Source organism: Sitophilus oryzae, unplaced genomic scaffold (genome assembly GCF_002938485.1).
Source record: "Sitophilus oryzae breed Bouriz unplaced genomic scaffold, Soryzae_2.0 scaffold_1440_pilon_pilon, whole genome shotgun sequence".
NCBI lineage: Eukaryota > Metazoa > Arthropoda > Insecta > Coleoptera > Curculionidae > Sitophilus > Sitophilus oryzae.
The window spans coordinates 2,941,275-2,960,309 of record NW_022146105.1 but is presented as its reverse complement, the minus strand read 5'-3'; the positions used below and the strand labels follow the sequence as shown (position 1 = coordinate 2,960,309).

The window sequence follows — 19,035 nt, the reverse complement described above, 5'->3', positions numbered from 1 at the left end:
TTGAAAAAAAATTTAGATTTCTTTTAGTTAAATAACATAATTTCTTGATAATATGGCAACATAGGTAGTAGGTTAAATATACAAGAAAGAAAACCCAGAAAATATCCAGTGGTTCTCAAAATGTAAGCATAAAATGATTTTATTTTCAAATTTTCAAAGTAAAATAACTAGGGACTTATTTGAAAAACGGTAAAGAGAAAATATGTTTCTTTTATCGAGATCTACCAGCTCTAAAAATATTTGCACTGATTTGCAAGTCACCTTGTATAATCCATAACAAAGTGTAAACATCCACAACAAATTTTGTTAATAAGTTCACTAAAAATATCTAACTAATATCCTAACATCTAATTTTGATATTTAGATGTTAGGAAGGAAAAAAATACTCTCATATATTTTATCAAATTATATTTGGCATCACAAGAAAAACAGTCTCTAAATTTTTCTACAAATATGTAATAAAAACTAGAACTACAGTATCTATCTGAATTTAACTAAATTATATTTGTATGTTTTTATTCTAACAAAAATTTGGGTTAGATATTCAAGCCTCCCATCACAGAATTTTCTTAATTTTATGAGTTTTGTTTTAATCACAGACATCATTTTTTAAAAGAATAATACTTAAAATTAATAATTTCATTGATTCATTGAAATACAAAGTGAGTCCCAAATAAATGCAAATATTTCTAGGGGTAGCATATTTACATAATATCTCGATAATATGGCAACATAGGTTGTAGATTAAATTTAGAAGAAAGAAAATCCAGAAAAGATCCAGTGGTTCTCAAAATTTACAGAAAAAAAAAATATTTTTTTTATTTTTAAAGTAAAACAACTTGGTTATTTTGGAATTATTTGAACTGTAAAGAGAAAATATGTTTCTTTTATTGAAATCTACCAGCCCTAAAAATATTTCACTTATTTAAGGCTCGCCCTGTATATACGTATTAAGTTCGAACAAAGTTTGGCATATGTGACAAAACTCTGAAAAGTTTGTTACCAGGGCAGGCAGTTGCTGACACTTGTCGATGTCCCATAAGGCGATATTGACCATGAATTTTTTCTTCTTTGACACCACATTCAATCAAGCTTTCAAGGGCCATCAACTGTGCGGCAGAAGGATTAGTTTCTATATAAATATAAGAAAAAAAATCAGTACAATAAATTATTTGTTATTATTTTATATCATATCGTCGGCTCTTTGACGAAAAGGCGTATCTCGATTTTTGCTACTTTTCAGGAGAGCAATTTAAAGAAAATCACTTACTTTATTTTGCCTATAAATGTAAAGTCTTTAATTTTTTAATAGTGTTTTTGTATTAACACTTAAACGGATACATTGAGGAAACGTTCTGAAGATAAATTGAGCGTAAATTCTAATAAATAATTTATTTATAGTTGTTTAATTGAGATAGGGCCTTTTTGTTATAATAATAATAAATTTATTTCCGAACGAATAGTATACGTACGCCCATATAAAATAAATTTAAAAATGATGGTAAAGTGTTCTTAATAAGGAAAAAAATAATACAGTATTCACATTATGGAATACATACAAGAAAATACAATACATACATACAAGAAAAAATCTGAAAATCACCAAAAAATCAGAAACAAATATTTTTAAATACTTTTATTCACGTTGGATTAGATCAACTGAAAACAAAGACAATTTTCATTCCAGAAGCAAAGACAGTAATCAATTAAAATACTCTTATCTAGCTTATTTTAATAATATTGTTTTTTATACAAAAATACATTTTTTAACTAATATATTTTTAGTTAATTGAGGGCATTAATACAGGGCATTTAAACACACGGTCCATTTAATAAAAACGAAACTAAACAAAAACAAAACATGTTTCTTCATTCGTGCCTTTTTCATAGAAATAACTGTGGAGTAACAGTTTCTGTTTTCCCTGTTCAATGATAACAAATTCGACTTCCATTCTACGGGTTTATGCTGGATGATGATAGGCTCAATGGGCTCAATAAATAAAATTTTCCAAAAATTCCCAAAGGCATGACAGGATGAAAATTATTGTATTTTTCAGGCAAGTTTTTGGTTCGCTAAAGTGTTCTTAGGGAAATTATGATTTCGGGAAATTTTCCATTAGTTCAATTTTCGTTTTGTTGTTTTACTTTCGATCAATTTTCCTTCGACCATTTATTCTCAGACAATATTTTGCATACCCGATACAGCTATGTGCAGAGTCTAGCTCATTCAAAACAAAAAAAGCCATTGTTAGTTTTTGGCAAAAACTGACTCAAAATCACACTGTAAAAGAGAGCTGCTGCCACGATAGAAGTTTTATTTTGTCCCAAGCAACCATCAGAAAATAATTAGGTAGAATGGTGTGATTTTCTCTCGCATGCATTTTCATAACTTAAAACAAAAGGGCCTATCTGAAATTCCATCTGTCTTGTAGTATAACAATTGGTATAACAATTGATATAACAAAGAGCCTTATCTCAACATACGTCTCTTCGTCATAACGAAGAATTGTAGTATTTGAGATGGGGCAAATTTATAAACGAATATAAAATGAAAAAGGTACAATACTGAGATGCGCAAATTCGCTATATTAAAATATGACCCGTTGGGCATGTCATGACGTTGATATCTCAAAATCGCCAAAAATCGAGATACGCCTTTTCGTCAAAAAGCCGACGATATGAGATATTTACCTTGAAAATTACCCAGAAGACATATTCCGATGCTGAGGCTGTTGTATTTTACGGCATGTGCTCCAGTAAGACCCCATCCCCGACCTTCAAAAATTGTGCCATCTCCTCCAATCTAAATATATACCTGATATTAATACAATTAACTGTTACAAATAGTTTTCTTTGAAACTATTAAATCGTACAGATATCACTGTCGAGTAATGTTACTAAATGCATTTACTGATAAGTTTTTAATTCTGTTTAGAATTAATTGAGTTTTCCTAGAACCAAACCATACGATGAGTATTTTATTGTACCTATTGATAAAATGCCTGGTCAAATATTTGAATGTTATTCTTTGCGAAATAGATATCGTAGAATATTATTACAAATTATTTATCTACAGGGTGCTCCGAATTGTATTCCGGAAACTTCGGCAGCATTTTCTAAAGATAAAAATATGTAAAAAAGTTCGTATAATTGTTTTTCCTAAAATGCTTAGTTTCGGAGATACAGGGTGTAAAAGTTTTATTTTTATCTCGATTTTTTTTTAAACTATTTATGAACTAACGCCGATATTTGCATGAAAATTGGTGTCTGGGAGTTTTTTGACGAGAGAATTTGATTTTGAAGTCAATATGACTCCTACTTGTAGAGGGCGCCACCTACATATTTTTAACTGATTTGAAGAGTAATAACTTTTCATCCGTACCTGTATAAAACTACTGAGAAAAGGTCTCTTGGTAAAAGTCGCTATGAATAATATGGTTCTCGAGATATTTGGAATCGAAATTCTCAATACCTGTCATCATTGACACAAATTAAACATATGTTGACTAAATAGTTATTAGACTGAAATAATAAATTTGATATGTTTTTGTACCAATTCAACAGAAACTGTTTTATCATAATTTTTTCGAAGAAACATTTATGATTAACTTAAAAAAATAAGAAGTTTCCAAATTTATTACATATTTTTATCTGCCGAATATGATATGCCTTTAAATTTTTACGTATTATAAAAGTACACAAATATTTCTAAAAATTCTGAAATTTGGACAGAGTTGATTTTTCCAGGAGCTTTGAAAACGTGTAAAGATATAGCCAAACATTGTCTCTTTATCGCCATTTTTTGAATAGAAAACAGAGATTTGTTCAGTGTACTTACCATAAAGTTATAACCAATATCGTCCCAACCCTTCTGGTCCATGTGGTAGTTCTGGATACCGTGGAGTCTCGTCTTGCAGGCCACCTCATTGATACACTGAGGTGTATCTGAATGGTGCACCAAAACGAAGGGTGCTGGTTCCTGACGTAGCAGGGATGTACTAAGGGCAGGCCTTGCACCCCATTCTGCCCTTTTTAAAATGGCTGGGCATGTTGCAATAACTGAATTTCAGGAAAATGGGAGAAAACGATATTGTGAATATAAAACTTGTTATTAAAGAAATTTAATAATTTAGGGTGTGTTATATTATAAATATTTATTAATAAATCATACCTATGCCAATATTAAGGACACTCACTATCACAAAACTCAAGGAAGACATTTTAAAGACCTGTGACCGTCCTCCTCACAGGCAAAGATGTTTTAAACAAATTCAGTTTGTAATTCCCCACTTCGTACTGTAAAAAATAATGTATGCAAATTAATGTCTTACGATTACAATAAATAAAGGTTAATTTTGCATCAATTCGATGCGTTGTGCGATAACCCTAGCGTTTTGTTGATGACATTGGCGTACTATTTAAAAATAATATAAATAAATTAATTTTAGAAGTGTTTTCGAAGCTTTTTTCCAACTGGGAAAGTCCAGTATTTCAGATTTATTTTCAATATAAAATGAAAGCTATTGAAGCTACGCAGATATTCATTAAAATTAAAGAAATTCTATGTTTGGTATAATAGAAATTACTTTGACGAGTGTTAAGAAAGCTGAATACAAAACATGACCACTAATTATATTCAAGGTGTCCCAGAAATGCAAGTATTTTAACTGGAAGTATAGTTCAACCCCAGAAACACGCCTATGAGGTTTTTTCGCAAAAAAAATTGAAAATTCGAAATTTTTTGAAAAATTTTTTGGATTTTTTTTTTAGTTTTTAGTTAAAAAACATAATTTCTTTATAATATGGCAACATAGGTAATAGATTAAATTTACAAGAAAGAAAATCCAAAAAAGATTCACTAGTTCTCAAAATTTGAGCAAAAAATCATTTTTTTAAAGTTATTTTGGACTTATTTGAAACACGATAAAGAAAAAAATATGTTTCTTTTATCGAGATCTACCACCCCTTAAAATAATTGCACTTATTTCTGGGACACCCTGTATAGTTATTTTACTTTTAAATCATTATTACTATCATAGAGCCTACAAAAACTTTTGAATTCTTCATATTTCTTAAAGGTGAAAAGTGGTAAGTAAAATGAACTATTTCCTACTATTCTATAATAAGAATTTGTATGTACATTTATATTCTAGGCAAAATAAAAAAAATTACCAGTAATTTTATTGTTTATTTAAAACAAACAATATTAACAGACAAAATCAATAGGAAGCCATTTAAAATTTAAAGGTGTAATTTTGTAATTTATATTGATTTTGTTTTTGATACAAAGACCGATATGTAGCTATTATTGCCTTCTAACAAATTAATAGCATATCCTTAATTTTTTTATTAAGCTTAGAGCCTTAGAGCTTGGCAAAACTTTATTCAGAACAGAAATAAAATTAATTATTACTCGTCTATAATAATTCTAAAATACTGACACTTTTTTTTTGAACAGGGGTTGCCGAATTGATTATATTTTGTAATTGTAAGATTCGAAGTTAAAAAAAAAAATAAAAATTATGAATAGAATACAAACAGTAATTTTACTGTTGACACTTCCCTAGGTTTTTTATTGTGGAGTAAAATTAGAAACAGGAATTTGTGATTAATGAATTTTTCCTTTAATGTATTTTAGATGCTCTAGATAAATGGTTGGAGCATATAATCTGTGAACGGCAATCTATGAAATTATTCAACTATGTCAGCATGATAAGTAGCTATTTATCCCTCCTACTACTACTGGAAACCTACTAACTAACTTAAGGGTTAATTTTACGTTTTCCATATCTTCCAGTTCGATTTTTTAAATAGATTTGTATTTTAAAAAGTAAAACATACAAGCAAACACAATAATTTTAAACATTTACTTTCAAATATTTTAAAGTAATATCTCTTCTATATGAATTAGAAAAAAGTGAAATATTTGGGGACAAAGTTCTCACATACCTTGAAGAAACATTTCCTGAGTCTGCATTCCACCGTGAAAGATTTCAGACTTAATACAAATGGAATTTTCTGTAAAAATGAGATATATTTTGAAGAAAAGGATCTAGTAAAGGTCAAAGGTTCGTAGACCTTACAATTTTAATAACTACCATAATTTATTTTAAATAATTATTAGTTTCAGTTCTACTGTGTTTTTCTCATTTATCTCGAAAAATAATTTTGGCACTTACCCCCTTTGGTATTTCCACTCTTCAGTTATAAACAGCTACAGATCATTATACAGGGTGAATCTTAAATAAGTGGAAATATTTTCAAAGCTGGTAGATCTCCATAAACGAAACATATTTTCTCTTTACCGTTTTTCAAATCAGTCCAAAAAGAAATTTCAAAAAAGTCCAAAATAACTGTGATATTTTACTTTGAAAATTAAAAACCAAAAAAATGATTTTTCGCTTAAATTTTAATTTTTTTTAAAGATATTACGTTTTTCAAATAAAAATTATTTTTTTTAAAAAACCCCGAATTTCAATTTTTTTTCGCGAAAAAAACCTCACAGACATGTTTCTGGGGTGGAAATATAATATCCCTAAAATATTTGGAGTTATTTAAGACTCGCCCTGTATAATATCAATATGGTAAATTTTACAGTACTTTATATACATAATGAGTTGAAATTTATTTATTTAATAATTGTATGAAGTATTTTAACACCTCGAGTTCTCTTAGATTCAGGTTGTAATACATTCACTTGATTGTACTCTTTGTTTTCTCAAATTTTGTTACTTAATACTGTATTGTTCAATACTATTAAATAATTATATTAAGTTTTAAATAATAATAGTAATAATAAATACCAAGAAAATCCCAGGAATATGGATTTATAAGACAATAACGATAAAAATTCTTTCCAGTATTTTCAATAATTGTTATTTTGTCGTAGAGTATATGGCGACCTTTAGATATTTTTCTATAGTTTATTGTGCAATTTTCAGCAATCTGGTCTGTCCTAGATCTAAACCTTAACTAGATTATATTGCATAAGTCGTTTTACGAATAATTGCTACGTTCTATAGCCCACATGTAAATATTTCATTAACCAAAAAAAAATTTTTTTCTTATGTGAACTTAGTGATTAGGAATTATATTTTTTATGGACTTAGGAAGTCTTATTTGTTTGAAGAAAAACCCTTTTATCTAACTTGTGTTAGTTTGTGTATATAATTTAACGTTTTTGTGCTAGAACTGGCCAAGCGATTTTAGGAAAAAATTCGTTGATTTATTATTAAAGCAAGACCGGGCAAATATGCATGTTTATTATGACATAATTTTTAGTGAGCGAAAGTAGCTAGCTAAAGTGGTGCCCAGCTTCTGATTTCAAATCTACCGAGTACTTTACTTCTCGTGATTGAACGGTTCGGTACTGTTATTTTTGCTCTAGATAATATTTTCGATATTGTTGCGATGATTTTGAAACTCCTGTGTCTCACACTCGCTGGGTTCGTCAGTAGCATCACTATCGTAAGTTTAAACTATTCCACTGAAACGTTTTTAAAATGAAACACCTTTTCCAGAATGCTGGATACTATGACTATTACACCCCAAACGCGGAACATCAAAATTTGGTAGCCCAGCCCATACCAAAATCCGTCGAAAAAGAACAGAAGCAAGATTTTTCTAAAATTCCTGGAAGACCTGGAGTGGATTATCCCCTTTACCATTCTGTGCCAGAAACTAGGTTCTCGTGCCATAATGTTCCAGCCTTGCCAGGAATGTACGCTAATATAGAAACAGGATGCCAGGTAAATACTTTATTTTATTTAAAAAACACTAAATAACATATTATTATATATCTTTTTTTATTATCAGGCTTATCACATTTGTCATGATGGTAGGGAAGGTGAACAAGGTTCTTCGTTTCTATGTACCAACGGTACATTATTCAACCAAAAAGAATTTGCTTGCGATTGGTGGTACAATGTGGACTGCCACGCTGCTCAGAGCCTTTACAAACTGAATCTGGACCCGAAAAAGAATCCTTACTTCCAGAAACCGAAGGTAGAACACCAAGAACCCGAAGATCCAGAGCAAGGGGTCTTTATTATTAAGTATTAAAACTCTAAACAGTATTTGCTCAGGTATTTTTGTAAATATTTCGAAAAAATTGTCACAGAAAATTCATAATGTGCTTTCTCTTTTTCGTTTTTTTTAAACAAAACTTTTACTTTAATTAGATATTAAGACGGAAGTATGTAATAGGTTATTTTGTTAATTAAAATACTAGATTTTTTTGTGTAAATATTTAATATTCTTTGTACGTTTTCGAATAAACAAGTTATTATAAAAAAAATCGTTGGATTATTTCTGTAGGATACACCACGTCGCCGAATTTTGCCGGGGGAAGTACGATTGCTTGAAATCAAATTAAGTTCGTTATCTGTCATCAATTGACCTCCTCTCTGGACTTATCGATTGACCAGTAACAGCTAGAATATCAGGAATCCGCTTTAATATTTCGCAGTATTGCCTGTAAATATTTCGCAATAAAAAGTAATCTATTAAACGATTTTTTTTGTGATATTCATACCTTTCATTTAACATTGACGGTACTTCTGGAAGGGAGTACCTTTCCCTGGGTCTAGACAAATGGTATCTGCTTGTACTAGTTTTAGTTTGTTTAGGGATTATTGTTGTAGGCGCCATGGACAAATCTAAAGACTCCCTCTTAAAAAAGATCATTTTTAGAATACTAGAACACATACTCAAAGATATACACGGTGTGTCTAATAACAGTCAATAAGTGCAAATATTATGTTTGTTTCGCAAAAAAATTGAAAATTTGGAAGTTTTTGAAAAACATAGGTAGTAAATTAAATTTACAAGAAAGAAAACCCAGAAAAGATCCCAGTGGTTCTCAAAATTTAAATAAAAAATTATTTTTTTTTTGGAAATTTTGAAAGTAAATAACTCCGTTATTTTGGACTTATTTGAAAAACGGTAAAGAAAAAAGCTGTTTCTTTCATCGAGATCTACCAGCCCTGAAAATAGTTGCACTTATTTAAAACTCACCCTGTATATAGGCCTTAAGTCAACCATAAAGAAATATTTATCAGAAACCATAGATCAAAAATAGTAATTTTAAACTTACTGTAGTTAGAATTTTATTTTTTTAGAAATGGTTACCAAAAAAATAAAAATATTAGCCAAAAATAGGTTATTCTGATTAATAAATTGTTAGTGTATGGAAATTAATAATATTCTAATTCAGAATTGAATACTTGTTATCAAATTTTTACCGCAAACTAAAAAAATACCGGCTCAAATTTAGATACTGTCTAAAACTTCATAGAATTTTCTATAATTGTTGAACTTTAAAGAAATTTCAGACCTTTATTAATATTTTTTTGAAGCTAAATAGATACTTATTGTACTGTTTTGCCAGCTTTAAGACATAATTCCCGGTAATATCGAGACTCTCCTGAGTTTTTCTTTAAAACTACTAACATTCCAGCTCAAACTAAGAAATATTCTTATGCGACGACAAGAATAAGTTTCATTTATTTAAAAAATTTATTTAAACCAAACCAAACTCGTATTTTATAGCCAGGCTATAGAAATTCTTACTTCTTTATAAATTTAAAACTAGTAATATTCTTTCTCCGAATTAAACATTTTATAAATATATATAAAATTACATAACTGCTATTCTTTATGGTTAATTTTAACCATTTTTTGGGTACCTCAAAAATTTGAATAATAAAACACAATATAAATATAAATATTGTTTTTAATCGATACCTTTTTCCTTCTAGACCTTGCTGTGTGAATATTCGGTAAATTTTCATTCACTGAATCCCTCCCTGTAATTTAAAAACAAATTAGTACAGCTCAAAATATCCAGAATAAAAATACTTCTAAATTTCCGTTCTAAATCCTGTAGTTGTCGCATACTAGGAAAACTCCTTTCTTGAATATTTTCTTCTCCTAGGCCTGAATCTGAATAATGTCGAGTGCCTGTTGAATATTTATGTTTAATATTAGGAAATTTAAGCCTCATTTCAACGTCAGGTGCTGTTTGGCCGTATGTATTTGAGCCACTTATCGTCACCGACCATTTTGCTGAAATACAAAAAAAAATCAGTTTTATATCAGGATAATAAAAGGTCAGACATACTTACCAGAACTTTTATCTTGATAATCTTCATGTTTTGTTTTCGGTTTCCTTTGGTGGTTCCCAAACTTCTTAAAAGAATCGCCGTTCATCATATCGGAGTCCAAAGTTTTGTCGTCTTCACTTGAACAAACTGAGAAATCTTTGCTTTCAGTCTTAATAATGTCTCTAGGCAAGTTACTTTTAGTAGGATGGCTTGAGCGTGCTTCCTTATTTTTCACTAACTTAACGTCCTTTTCGTCTGCATTTATACCGAGTAATTTCTTGCCTAAATAAAATCATCTATATGTTGCGAAAAAAACATAACAATAATATGCTTAGGGTGCGGGCTATAACGGATTCCTTAAAGGTGCTGTTTTACTATAATTTTTGATAATTTTTAGAAATGTTTATACCTTCGTCAGAGGTGCTATCTGGGGTTCCCATGTCCTTGTGCACGTTGTAAAAAGTCACCCATCCATGGGGAATAGACGACAAGCATTTTCTACCCATGGGTCTCAGAGGTATTTTATTTTTATTGCTATCTCTCGATGTATTAACGTTATTATTATTATTGCTGGCATTTTTTTCAGAAGGTTTTTTTTGAGCAGCGGGCGTTTCTTCAGCAACTGCTTGTATCTGAGCCGAAGCTTTCGAAGTTTCTTGTATCAAGCCCTGATTTTTTGGAGTAAAATTAGCATTTCTCTTGTCAGTCTCCTTCACTGAAGAATCTACGTCATGATTCAAGGAGTCTATTAGAATATTTGCTATCAATTGGTCAAACTTAGGGTCAGGAGCTTGATTTTCAAAATCCAAATACACGGGCTTGATAAAATGAGGTTTCTTCGAGGCACACTCGCTTACAGGTACAGGTATTTTTGATTTTTGAATTCGGTCAGGCATGGATATGCATTCCACTATTTCCAGTATTTCTATTTTCTTACCAGAATTTTCATACGACTGCTTTTCGTATATCTTTCTGGTGTCCGAGGACCAGTCAGTTTTTTTGCTTTGATCGTACAGAACAGAATGTTTCTGACTGGTCGAATCTGTCCCATTTAAGGCACTGGTGTGTCTCTGTCTATTAAAGGCATCTTTAGGACTTCCTCTGTGTTTCTTCTCTTTGGAAGGATTTTTTAATGATTCTATGCTAGGAAGAACTGGTTTGATTCGTTTTTTTGGCTTGTAATTTTGTACAGTTATAGAATTTTTAATTTCGCTAATACTGTCGAAAGTCCTGAAGGCGCTTCTGAGTTGTCTGGATTTTTCTTCTCTTTTATGTTGTCTCTCGTTCAATTTTTCTCTTACCTTGACAGGTAGGAGTTCAGAAACAGACTTAACTTCTTTCCTGTCTACCTCTATAGGAATATAAAAAGTGGAAGACTTCTTAGGCGAGGCATTAATTCTTCCTTCAGGTAAAAGGTTTGTTATATCCGCAGTAGTGTGTTTGTTCTTGTTTTTAAGCCTGGGGGAATTAAAATCTTCTAAACTGTCAGCGAAGCTGGCAGAATCTGATTCTTCTCTATCCATTTCGCTGGTGTTTACTTCCATGGAAGATGTTCTAGGCACAGCAGAAAACCTTGGTACCGTTGTAGACGCTTTTTCTGCGCTTTTTTCATAAGAACTTCCGCTCCTAACATTACTAATAATAAACTTTTCTATTCTAGCCTTGTCAGATGACAGATCAGACATTTGGGAGTTGTTATTTAGAAAGAAGCTAGGTGTTTCTTGAACTGTTATTTCGTTTTTATCATCTCGAGTAACCGTAGCAGAACTAATACTGATTTCTCCCGGCGTCAACTGACTCACATCCTTCATAACTTGTTTAAATATAACATCCAGAGTTGCTTGGCTGAGGCTGACGTTCGAAATAACATTTAAATTAGCCACATCCTTTGTCTGAACTGCTGATTCTTGTAAAGATGTACTAGAAAGTCTACTAGAAACGTCTACACGATTGCAGTTCTCATCTTCTGCATTTTTTCTTGCTGTGCTAGACACAAAACTTAAGTTCGAAACACTGTTCGTGTAAGCTGAATCGGAGCTTGTATCAGAATATGATGCAAAACTGGAGTATTTAGTAGTACTGTCCTTAGATAAAGCTGTTTTGGACATAGTGGTTCTTCTTTTAGGGGAGACCAAGAGTAATTTTTCATCGTTGTTGTGAACTGAAGAAGGTTTAGTTGTATTTGAAAGAGGTTTTCTCCTTGGCAAGTGTTCAGGACTGGAGTGGGTGGAACTAAGAGATTGAGTAGAAGAAAGTTTCCTAGAAGAATGCTGCCATTCTTGAAAGCTCCCTGATAGTTTCTGTTTACTGTTATTGCCCCACAAACGTCTTAATAAGGTGGATTTTCGAATAAGATTACTGCCAATTTTTCTATCTAAGTTTGGATCACTAGAATACTCGAATTCCTTTCCCCACTGGAAGTTTCTAGACTCTTGAGATGTTAGTTTTTCCTGAGCTAACATATGCCTGGAAAAGCAAAATTTATATCACATAAAATATATAATTTTTTAACGTACTTTCTCATTATGGTTTCAGGTACACTTAATCTCCTACGTTGTAGTACAGGAAAAAATGATTCTTTTGATGCCTTTTTTGCACTATTGATCTCCATATCAGTTTTGATATAAGTCTGTCTAAAATTTTTAAAAAATTGCCTTAAAAAATTAAACCATATTTAATATTTCTTAAAATTCTTCTAAAAATATTTAAAATATGTGCTAAAAATAAATGTTTATTTTTAAAATATTTTTTTTCATTTCTTTAAAGGAACACAAAAGAATATTTAAAATTAAACATTTAAGGAAAACGTTTTTTTTTATATTCTAACAAGCAATCAGATACAAATAAATTTTGTTTAAATATTCTTAGCTTGGCTTTAACTTATTTAAAAACATTATTACCAAATAAAAGATAATAAAATTACTTACGTTTTATTTTGGTCCATCCAGGCGCACTGAATTGTGGATAAAATTTCTTCTATCGTAAGAGACTTTCTTCTTTTAAAATGACTAAACAAACCTGGAGAAAAAATCGTTGAAACAGGCGAAAATAATATTTGCGTCTCAAGGCACTAGGATCGAATCAAAACGAAAAGGTTTCGTGTATAAAAATGAACTGTAAAGGGTCGATATTTTTGCTTAGGACAAGCTATTCTATAACCTTTTGGCCAGTGGTAGAGCAGTAAATGCGAACAATTAAACAGGGAACGCGAATAAAAAAAAAACGATAAATTTTAAAAACTCGATTTAGCAAATTTGTTGGTGCACGCGCCAATGATTGTTGCGAAAATTATTTGCTGAATATTCCAAGGATATAAAAAGCATTTTATGGCATATTATTTGTATTAGTCGGTTAATAGAACTTACATGCATTTAGTAGTAATAGAAAATTTAAAGATTAATAGAACTACAACTAGCGATACTTGCATTATTAAGATGCGTCATTTTAATTATGAGCTAAATAAGGAACAATGTATGGTATTTTTGCTCTAAGCACGTCAATGGAGTTTTCTGGACACGACAATGTTTTTCCTCAACTTGCGACTCGAAACATTTCGATTTTGTTGTTGGCAGAAAAAAATTTAGCCTATCGCTCCTTATATCTATTCAGTCCGAAATATTTCACGAACACATCGATTTTTTAAAAACAACCGTGTAATCCGTGTTGTAAATCTTAGATAACCTTTGCGATAAGAGAAGGAAAATCCATTGAACGTGTAATACAAACAAAATAAACAAATCAAATATAAAATTACAGCTATTATGTATTCGGCTACCTACCTGGAATGGATTGGAGAAAATAACTGGACGATTTTCTTCGGAAAAAACCACTTAATCGGACCCTGGAATGGGATGGAGTGGATTGAGGGAAATTAAGGCGACTAGCTGGCGCCAAACCACGCGTTTCTGACGATAAACAGCGTAGGGTAAATCCAGGCGATAAACAAAAATCACATAAAGGTTCTTCCTCGCAACCCTACAATTATACGACATTTCAGTTTATTATTTTACTAATTTACTAAATTTCATAAACACTTTTAAGCTACCTGAGAAGCGCGATCGCTTTTCATTTTCGGTTAAAATATTCAGAGCTCACTTAAAATGCATTTTCTCTTAAATGTTTTCGTAAATAACCCTTCTCTTAGCATATATAAACCTATAACATGCTCTAAAATTTACCTACCAATATAGCTCTATAGTATCATTCTGTGCGCGACCCAAATTTTTCCTTATTTTCCTTGAAATAAAATCAATAAAGGTATTAACAGCATTCACCAATAAACACAACAATTCTCCCACATAAATCTCGTAATTAATCAAAGAGCACTTTAAATTATGCACTGATTATTTCTTTAAAATCATAGATACTAATTTATTTAAATTAAAACATACTATTTAATTTCCCGCCGCGATAAACCGACCATAGAATATTTAATACTCAACGCATCATTCCTAGATCATATACAATTTCGTATATGATCTAAGGTACTATCGAATTCGCTACAACATCTCCTCCCTACCTTTGAAATATTTTGACGTTTAACTTTAGCCTCACTTTTTCCCATCAAAAATTGATTTGTTTATTTATGATTTTTTATTATTATGGCTAAATCTGAAGATGATTTTTGGAATACCAGTAGCCACTCAGGGTTTAACTTTGATGAGGACGAAGTCTGTCATTTTATGGTCTTTCTCTAACTAATTTACTACTGATTTAATTCATTTTAGGACACTGAAGAACAGGCTAATGATAATGTTTTGTTTCATTCGTTAGAAGAAAACGTAGATCTTCCTATACATTTACTTATTTCGAAGCACGGTTTAGATATTCGTAAGCAGTAATCTACTATTTTATTATAATGAATCATAATTGTGAATTATTTCTAGTTCTTGAGAATGTTAGGTCCACACTACCAACTATTGTACCACCAATTGAAGAGACTATTAAAAAGATGGTCCATGGACATAAATATAACTTACATTGTTATGTAAAATTTCAGGACAAAATGAATCTTTTGGATCAAGCTTTACAGACGTATGATGCAAATGTTATATTAAAGGTAAAAGAAAAAGAAAATATACACCTACAGATTTATTTGTGTTGCATTTAAAAAAATATGTTTTAGGTTATTACTTATATCAAAACTACCTTAAAGAAAAATATATTTTTTCATCAAATATCTAAAAGAAAGGTTGCAGTTAAACACTATGCTTATCACTTAATAACAAAAAATCTCTTAGAGGAGCTTGCAGATTTTTACATGTAAGTTTGTCACTAGATATTGACTTATTAAACAACTAAGTATTTTTTAGGGCTACAGGAAACTCAAATTTATTGGTATGTTTTATTAGTTTGTATTCACTAAAGTAAGTTTTAACATTTGCGTATGTATTTTATTAGACACAAATTTTCTACTTAACTGCCCATGGAATGGTAGTAAACAAGACCTACTTGCACAAGAAGTTACAATGTAATTTAGAACATTTGCTAGAAATAAATCCTAAATCTAAGTCAGAAATATCTGATAATCTTCAGTTAATAAGTAAGTAAAACTAAAGTATTTTGTAATAGAAGTGTAGTAGTCGGTATATTTTAGATTACCAACTTGAAAAGAATTTTAAATCTACTTCTGTGATAAACCAGTTGGTAGAACTATGTAAGGCACAGCCATCAACAGCTAAAGGGATGGAGGATATATTAGAATTTAAGAAATATTTTAGGATAGATGACTTTACTTTTGACTGGACAATAACCAATGTATTTTGTACTATGAAGTTATGGAGTAATCTGAAGGATTATTTTATTAAAAGTGTAAGCTGGTTATAATATTTTAACTTTCAAATACTATTTTAAAAAGTATTTTGCAGAATTGGCTGACAAAGAAAAATTCTCTAAAAACATCAATAAGTGCAGAAGCTTTTTTAGAGTTATTACATAAACATGATGCACCAAAGGAAGTGCTAGAACAAGTGTTAGGGTGCTTCTCTGACAGCGAAAGGGCCCTATATTTTGCTAATTTATATAAATGCCATACTTTTATTATCCAGTATTATGTTCAACAAAAAGATAGGCAAGCTTTGATTCACTATAGAGAAAAGATTGTCCCATATACACCTGAATATTATCTTATAGATATTTCTTTGCAAACTATGGTAGGTTTTATGTTGTTTCTCCAGCACCTACAACTATAAATAATTTGTTTGTTATTTTAGGAAGGGAAAAAACGAAACTAGAAGTTATATTGCTGTTTAGACTGTTGTTATATATATTTTTTTATGTATTTATTGTACTGTAAGGAAATAAAGCACTTTATTAAATAAATTAACATTTTTTATTAATAAGAATAATACTGATACATTTTTCATGCCATCATTGTAAAAAATATATATATTTTTTAACATACTAATCAATTTTTAACAAAGAGTTGTCAATAAATTAAGTTTAAATTTTCAATTACACAAAAAACTCTAAATTCAATCAAAATGAAATACCTATCTCACTTTTAATAATTACCTAACTTTTCTTAGCTATATTGAAAAAATAATTTAAGCTTAGGAACTTACACTTTAAATGTATAGGAATAAAATATAAAATTGTTATGTACATATTTTTATCAGAGAATGGATCACATACATGGCGTCTTTACTGGTCATCTTTTAATTAATTTATTTATATTCTTTATTAAACACGCATATACAGAATATCTGTTTGACGAGGAACATATAAAATAACACTTTATATTACCGCTACGTTAATAGAAAATAAATGTCTTTAAATACAAATTCTTCTGAAATAACCTGTGATATAACGGATCAAAGTAATACTGTAGTGTAGATTGTGGAGAGCTCAAAAAATACATATAAATTTTTAATGCCACAAACTAATTTGTTTACTGACCATTGTTTACATAAGTATAATTGCCTTGAAATTAAAAATATATATAAAAAAATACTCGATAATACTTTTGTAAAGTTAAAAGTTTTCAAAGGTAGAATATTGCACTAATATGCACCACTAGGAGCAACGCTAAGGTGTTTCTCTGTCTGCAGACTCAGAACGACCATTTGAGGGATGGTTTCTTTTTGGTGGGGGTAGCAAAGGAAACAATCTCCTCTCAGAAGGCCAAAAAACTGGTCGCTCCACCTCGTCGCACATGGTACTAACCGGAGGAACGCTCATCGAAGGGACAAACTGTTCAGGAGTCCAGTCAAAGGAAAACGCACCACCAGATTGAGTACTTGGAGTGGCCGTCGGTGTAGGTGGTGTGCTCCCAACGTAAGGACTCAGTTCCTGATGACACAAGTCCGGTACTTTCTGCAAAGTATCCGACCAAGGAGGACTAGGGTTCCACTGATCCATCAGCTCTTGAGGATCAACCTTAAGCAGTGTCCTGGGTCTTTCAGAAAGATGTGAGATCACTAGTAGTCCATCTCCTCCGCCACCAGCATCGGTTTCAGTAGCCTCTACGTGCAATTCTATGGTTCTGAGATCTTTGGGTTTTCTTTTACCATAGCTGTAATCCACGGGCTCGGAATCAGCACGCCTGTGATGGTGGTGATGATGGTGTTGATTGTGATGTGCGTGAGTAGCTGCAGCGTGATGCGTGAGTTGTGGTTGTAAAGCTACAGGCATCGTAGCGATGTGAGGGTACGGAGCGGCTTCGTGGGCCGTACCAAAATCCACTGTACCATGCCCAGCTCTTTCAGAATAGTAAAGAAGTCTAGAAGGATGACCTGAATCGTACGCTAGTCCATACTGTAACTTATTTTGGACGGAATAGTAATGGTAAAGCCACCCGTTTGTTCTCATAACAGCGGCTTCAGATTCCATGAGGACTTGATTTGTACAGACAATCACAGGCTGTTGATTGCTCTCGGAGCTTTCTTTAACTTGTAGCACGCAGTGCATCCAGAGCCATTCGCCAGAACGCCTTTGCATTTGAACTAGGAGTATACAGGATCTCTCTTGCTCGGATTGAGTTACTGGAAAACAAAATAATATCATAGTCTCATGGAGTTTTATGAAATAAACCATTCTTACTCAGTCTATGTTTAGTTTGGGCTTCTCTAATGCTGTCCCAGTGAAGCAATCGATACCATGACACTCCTTGGAGCTCAGCACGTGGAAATCCTAAGTAAAATTCTCCGCTAGACAAAAAAAATAATTGTTTAGCAATTTGTACATCGTCATATCAGAAGTAGATGAGAAAATGGCGAATGCGCCAGAATTTAACTTATTTATTTTAGAATTATTTCTTAATTTTAAACGAAAATTATTATTAGTCACCTTCACCATTTTGTCGGGCATATAAACTAAGTTCTAATCTTGTTCTAATATGATTACACAATTTAGAACAGAAACAAGCTTATTTTTTTGACATTTCTAGTAGGAATTCTTAATGTAAAAGTGTTTTTTTTTCTGTAACTGATCGGCAGAGTGTATATTTTAAGTCTTATCAAGCGATACGGATAAGCAGGGGCAGTGGTAGCGTTCGTATCTTAAGAGTTGTTGTAAAAACTAGCTGTTTATTCTTGTCGGATGTCCGGGCCAGCGATGTTAAGAGCGTACGTCGCGGGTGTCCACCGCTGGTTCTGGTACCACCACCACGGCACTGTCCGCAGCATCGGCGGCATGTGCTGTATGCCCTGGCTTACGGCTTTGTGTGCCAGCAATATAAATCAACGTCATTCGTGAGGCCGGGGCGGTCCCCCTGGGTCAGCGGGTCGCGGGATACCTGGTGACATCCAGCGCATTAAATCACTGGAGGACTGCAACTCCTGCTCATCCCCGATGAATGGCCGATCCGTCGATTTACCTCAAATTTTTGATTGAGAGAGAGAGATTGAGATCAGAATTTTGATTTTGATGAGATAAATTTACTCAAACAAAGGTTGTATGTAGTAAAAGTTTCTGTTGAAAGCAATTTAAAAGA

General features: G+C 31.6%; 5 protein-coding genes across 6 annotated transcripts in view; 2 read left to right on the top strand and 3 right to left on the bottom strand.

Moving 5' to 3' along the window:
• Positions 1-393: 393 nt before the first annotated feature.
• LOC115876790 (peptidoglycan-recognition protein 2-like) lies at positions 394-4,306 on the bottom strand. Its single transcript, XM_030892725.1, has 4 exons — positions 4,172-4,306; positions 3,839-4,059; positions 2,692-2,803; positions 394-1,132 (listed from the first exon to the last, which is right to left on the bottom strand). Exons 1-4 carry the CDS (start codon positions 4,218-4,220, stop codon positions 951-953), a joined length of 564 nt encoding a protein of 187 aa, XP_030748585.1. The 5' UTR covers positions 4,221-4,306; the 3' UTR covers positions 394-950.
• A 2,975-nt stretch (positions 4,307-7,281) lies between these two features.
• On the top strand, positions 7,282-8,110 carry LOC115876788. Its single transcript, XM_030892723.1, has 3 exons — positions 7,282-7,467; positions 7,521-7,748; positions 7,816-8,110. The coding sequence occupies exons 1-3, from the start codon at positions 7,411-7,413 to the stop codon at positions 8,059-8,061; spliced, it is 531 nt and encodes a 176-aa protein (XP_030748583.1). The 5' UTR covers positions 7,282-7,410; the 3' UTR covers positions 8,062-8,110.
• Positions 8,111-8,339: 229 nt separating this feature from the next.
• LOC115876787 lies at positions 8,340-14,221 on the bottom strand. Its single transcript, XM_030892722.1, has 10 exons — positions 14,149-14,221; positions 13,883-14,078; positions 13,031-13,121; positions 12,620-12,736; positions 10,513-12,569; positions 10,125-10,385; positions 9,859-10,065; positions 9,745-9,806; positions 8,534-8,670; positions 8,340-8,473 (listed from the first exon to the last, which is right to left on the bottom strand). Exons 1-10 carry the CDS (start codon positions 14,170-14,172, stop codon positions 8,380-8,382), a joined length of 3,246 nt encoding a protein of 1,081 aa, XP_030748582.1. The 5' UTR covers positions 14,173-14,221; the 3' UTR covers positions 8,340-8,379.
• A 430-nt stretch (positions 14,222-14,651) lies between these two features.
• Positions 14,652-16,424, top strand: LOC115876938 (spermatogenesis-defective protein 39 homolog). The gene is made up of 9 exons (XM_030892985.1): positions 14,652-14,773; positions 14,831-14,933; positions 14,990-15,162; positions 15,229-15,365; positions 15,416-15,440; positions 15,504-15,645; positions 15,700-15,914; positions 15,971-16,255; positions 16,316-16,424. The coding sequence occupies exons 1-9, from the start codon at positions 14,705-14,707 to the stop codon at positions 16,334-16,336; spliced, it is 1,170 nt and encodes a 389-aa protein (XP_030748845.1). The 5' UTR covers positions 14,652-14,704; the 3' UTR covers positions 16,337-16,424.
• A 521-nt stretch (positions 16,425-16,945) lies between these two features.
• The window catches only part of LOC115876781 (neuronal PAS domain-containing protein 4), a 38,119-nt gene continuing 36,029 nt past the window's right edge, over positions 16,946-19,035 (bottom strand). Inside the window, exons 7-8 of one of the 2 annotated variants that reach the window (XM_030892713.1) lie at positions 18,144-18,250; positions 16,946-18,085 (exon numbers count right to left, since the gene is read on the bottom strand). In XM_030892713.1, coding sequence (XP_030748573.1) covers positions 17,130-18,085; positions 18,144-18,250 — 1,063 coding nt within the window. In that variant the 3' untranslated portion in view covers positions 16,946-17,129. The remainder of the gene's footprint in view (positions 18,086-18,143; positions 18,251-19,035) is intronic. The other variant, XM_030892714.1, reaches the window with a different exon arrangement.

Coding starts and splice junctions, on each gene's coding strand:
- LOC115876790 (XM_030892725.1), bottom strand. CDS start 4,220: ATGTCTTCCTTGAGTTTTGTGATAGTGAGTGTCCTTAATATTGGCATA. Junction 4,060..4,171: donor TGTCCTTAATATTGGCATAG/GTATGATTTATT, acceptor CCTGAAATTCAG/TTATTGCAACATGCCCAGCC. Junction 1,133..2,691: donor TCTTCTGGGTAATTTTCAAG/GTAAATATCTCA, acceptor ATATTTATATAG/AAACTAATCCTTCTGCCGCA.
- LOC115876788 (XM_030892723.1), top strand. CDS start 7,411: ATGATTTTGAAACTCCTGTGTCTCACACTCGCTGGGTTCGTCAGTAGC. Junction 7,468..7,520: donor TCGTCAGTAGCATCACTATC/GTAAGTTTAAAC, acceptor CACCTTTTCCAG/AATGCTGGATACTATGACTA. Junction 7,749..7,815: donor ATATAGAAACAGGATGCCAG/GTAAATACTTTA, acceptor TTTTATTATCAG/GCTTATCACATTTGTCATGA.
- LOC115876787 (XM_030892722.1), bottom strand. CDS start 14,172: ATGAAAAGCGATCGCGCTTCTCAG. Junction 12,737..13,030: donor TGGATGGACCAAAATAAAAC/GTAAGTAATTTT, acceptor TAAAAATTTTAG/ACAGACTTATATCAAAACTG. Junction 10,386..10,512: donor AGATAGCACCTCTGACGAAG/GTATAAACATTT, acceptor GATTTTATTTAG/GCAAGAAATTACTCGGTATA.
- LOC115876938 (XM_030892985.1), top strand. CDS start 14,705: ATGGCTAAATCTGAAGATGATTTTTGGAATACCAGTAGCCACTCAGGG. Junction 15,646..15,699: donor TGATAATCTTCAGTTAATAA/GTAAGTAAAACT, acceptor GGTATATTTTAG/ATTACCAACTTGAAAAGAAT. Junction 15,915..15,970: donor AGGATTATTTTATTAAAAGT/GTAAGCTGGTTA, acceptor AGTATTTTGCAG/AATTGGCTGACAAAGAAAAA.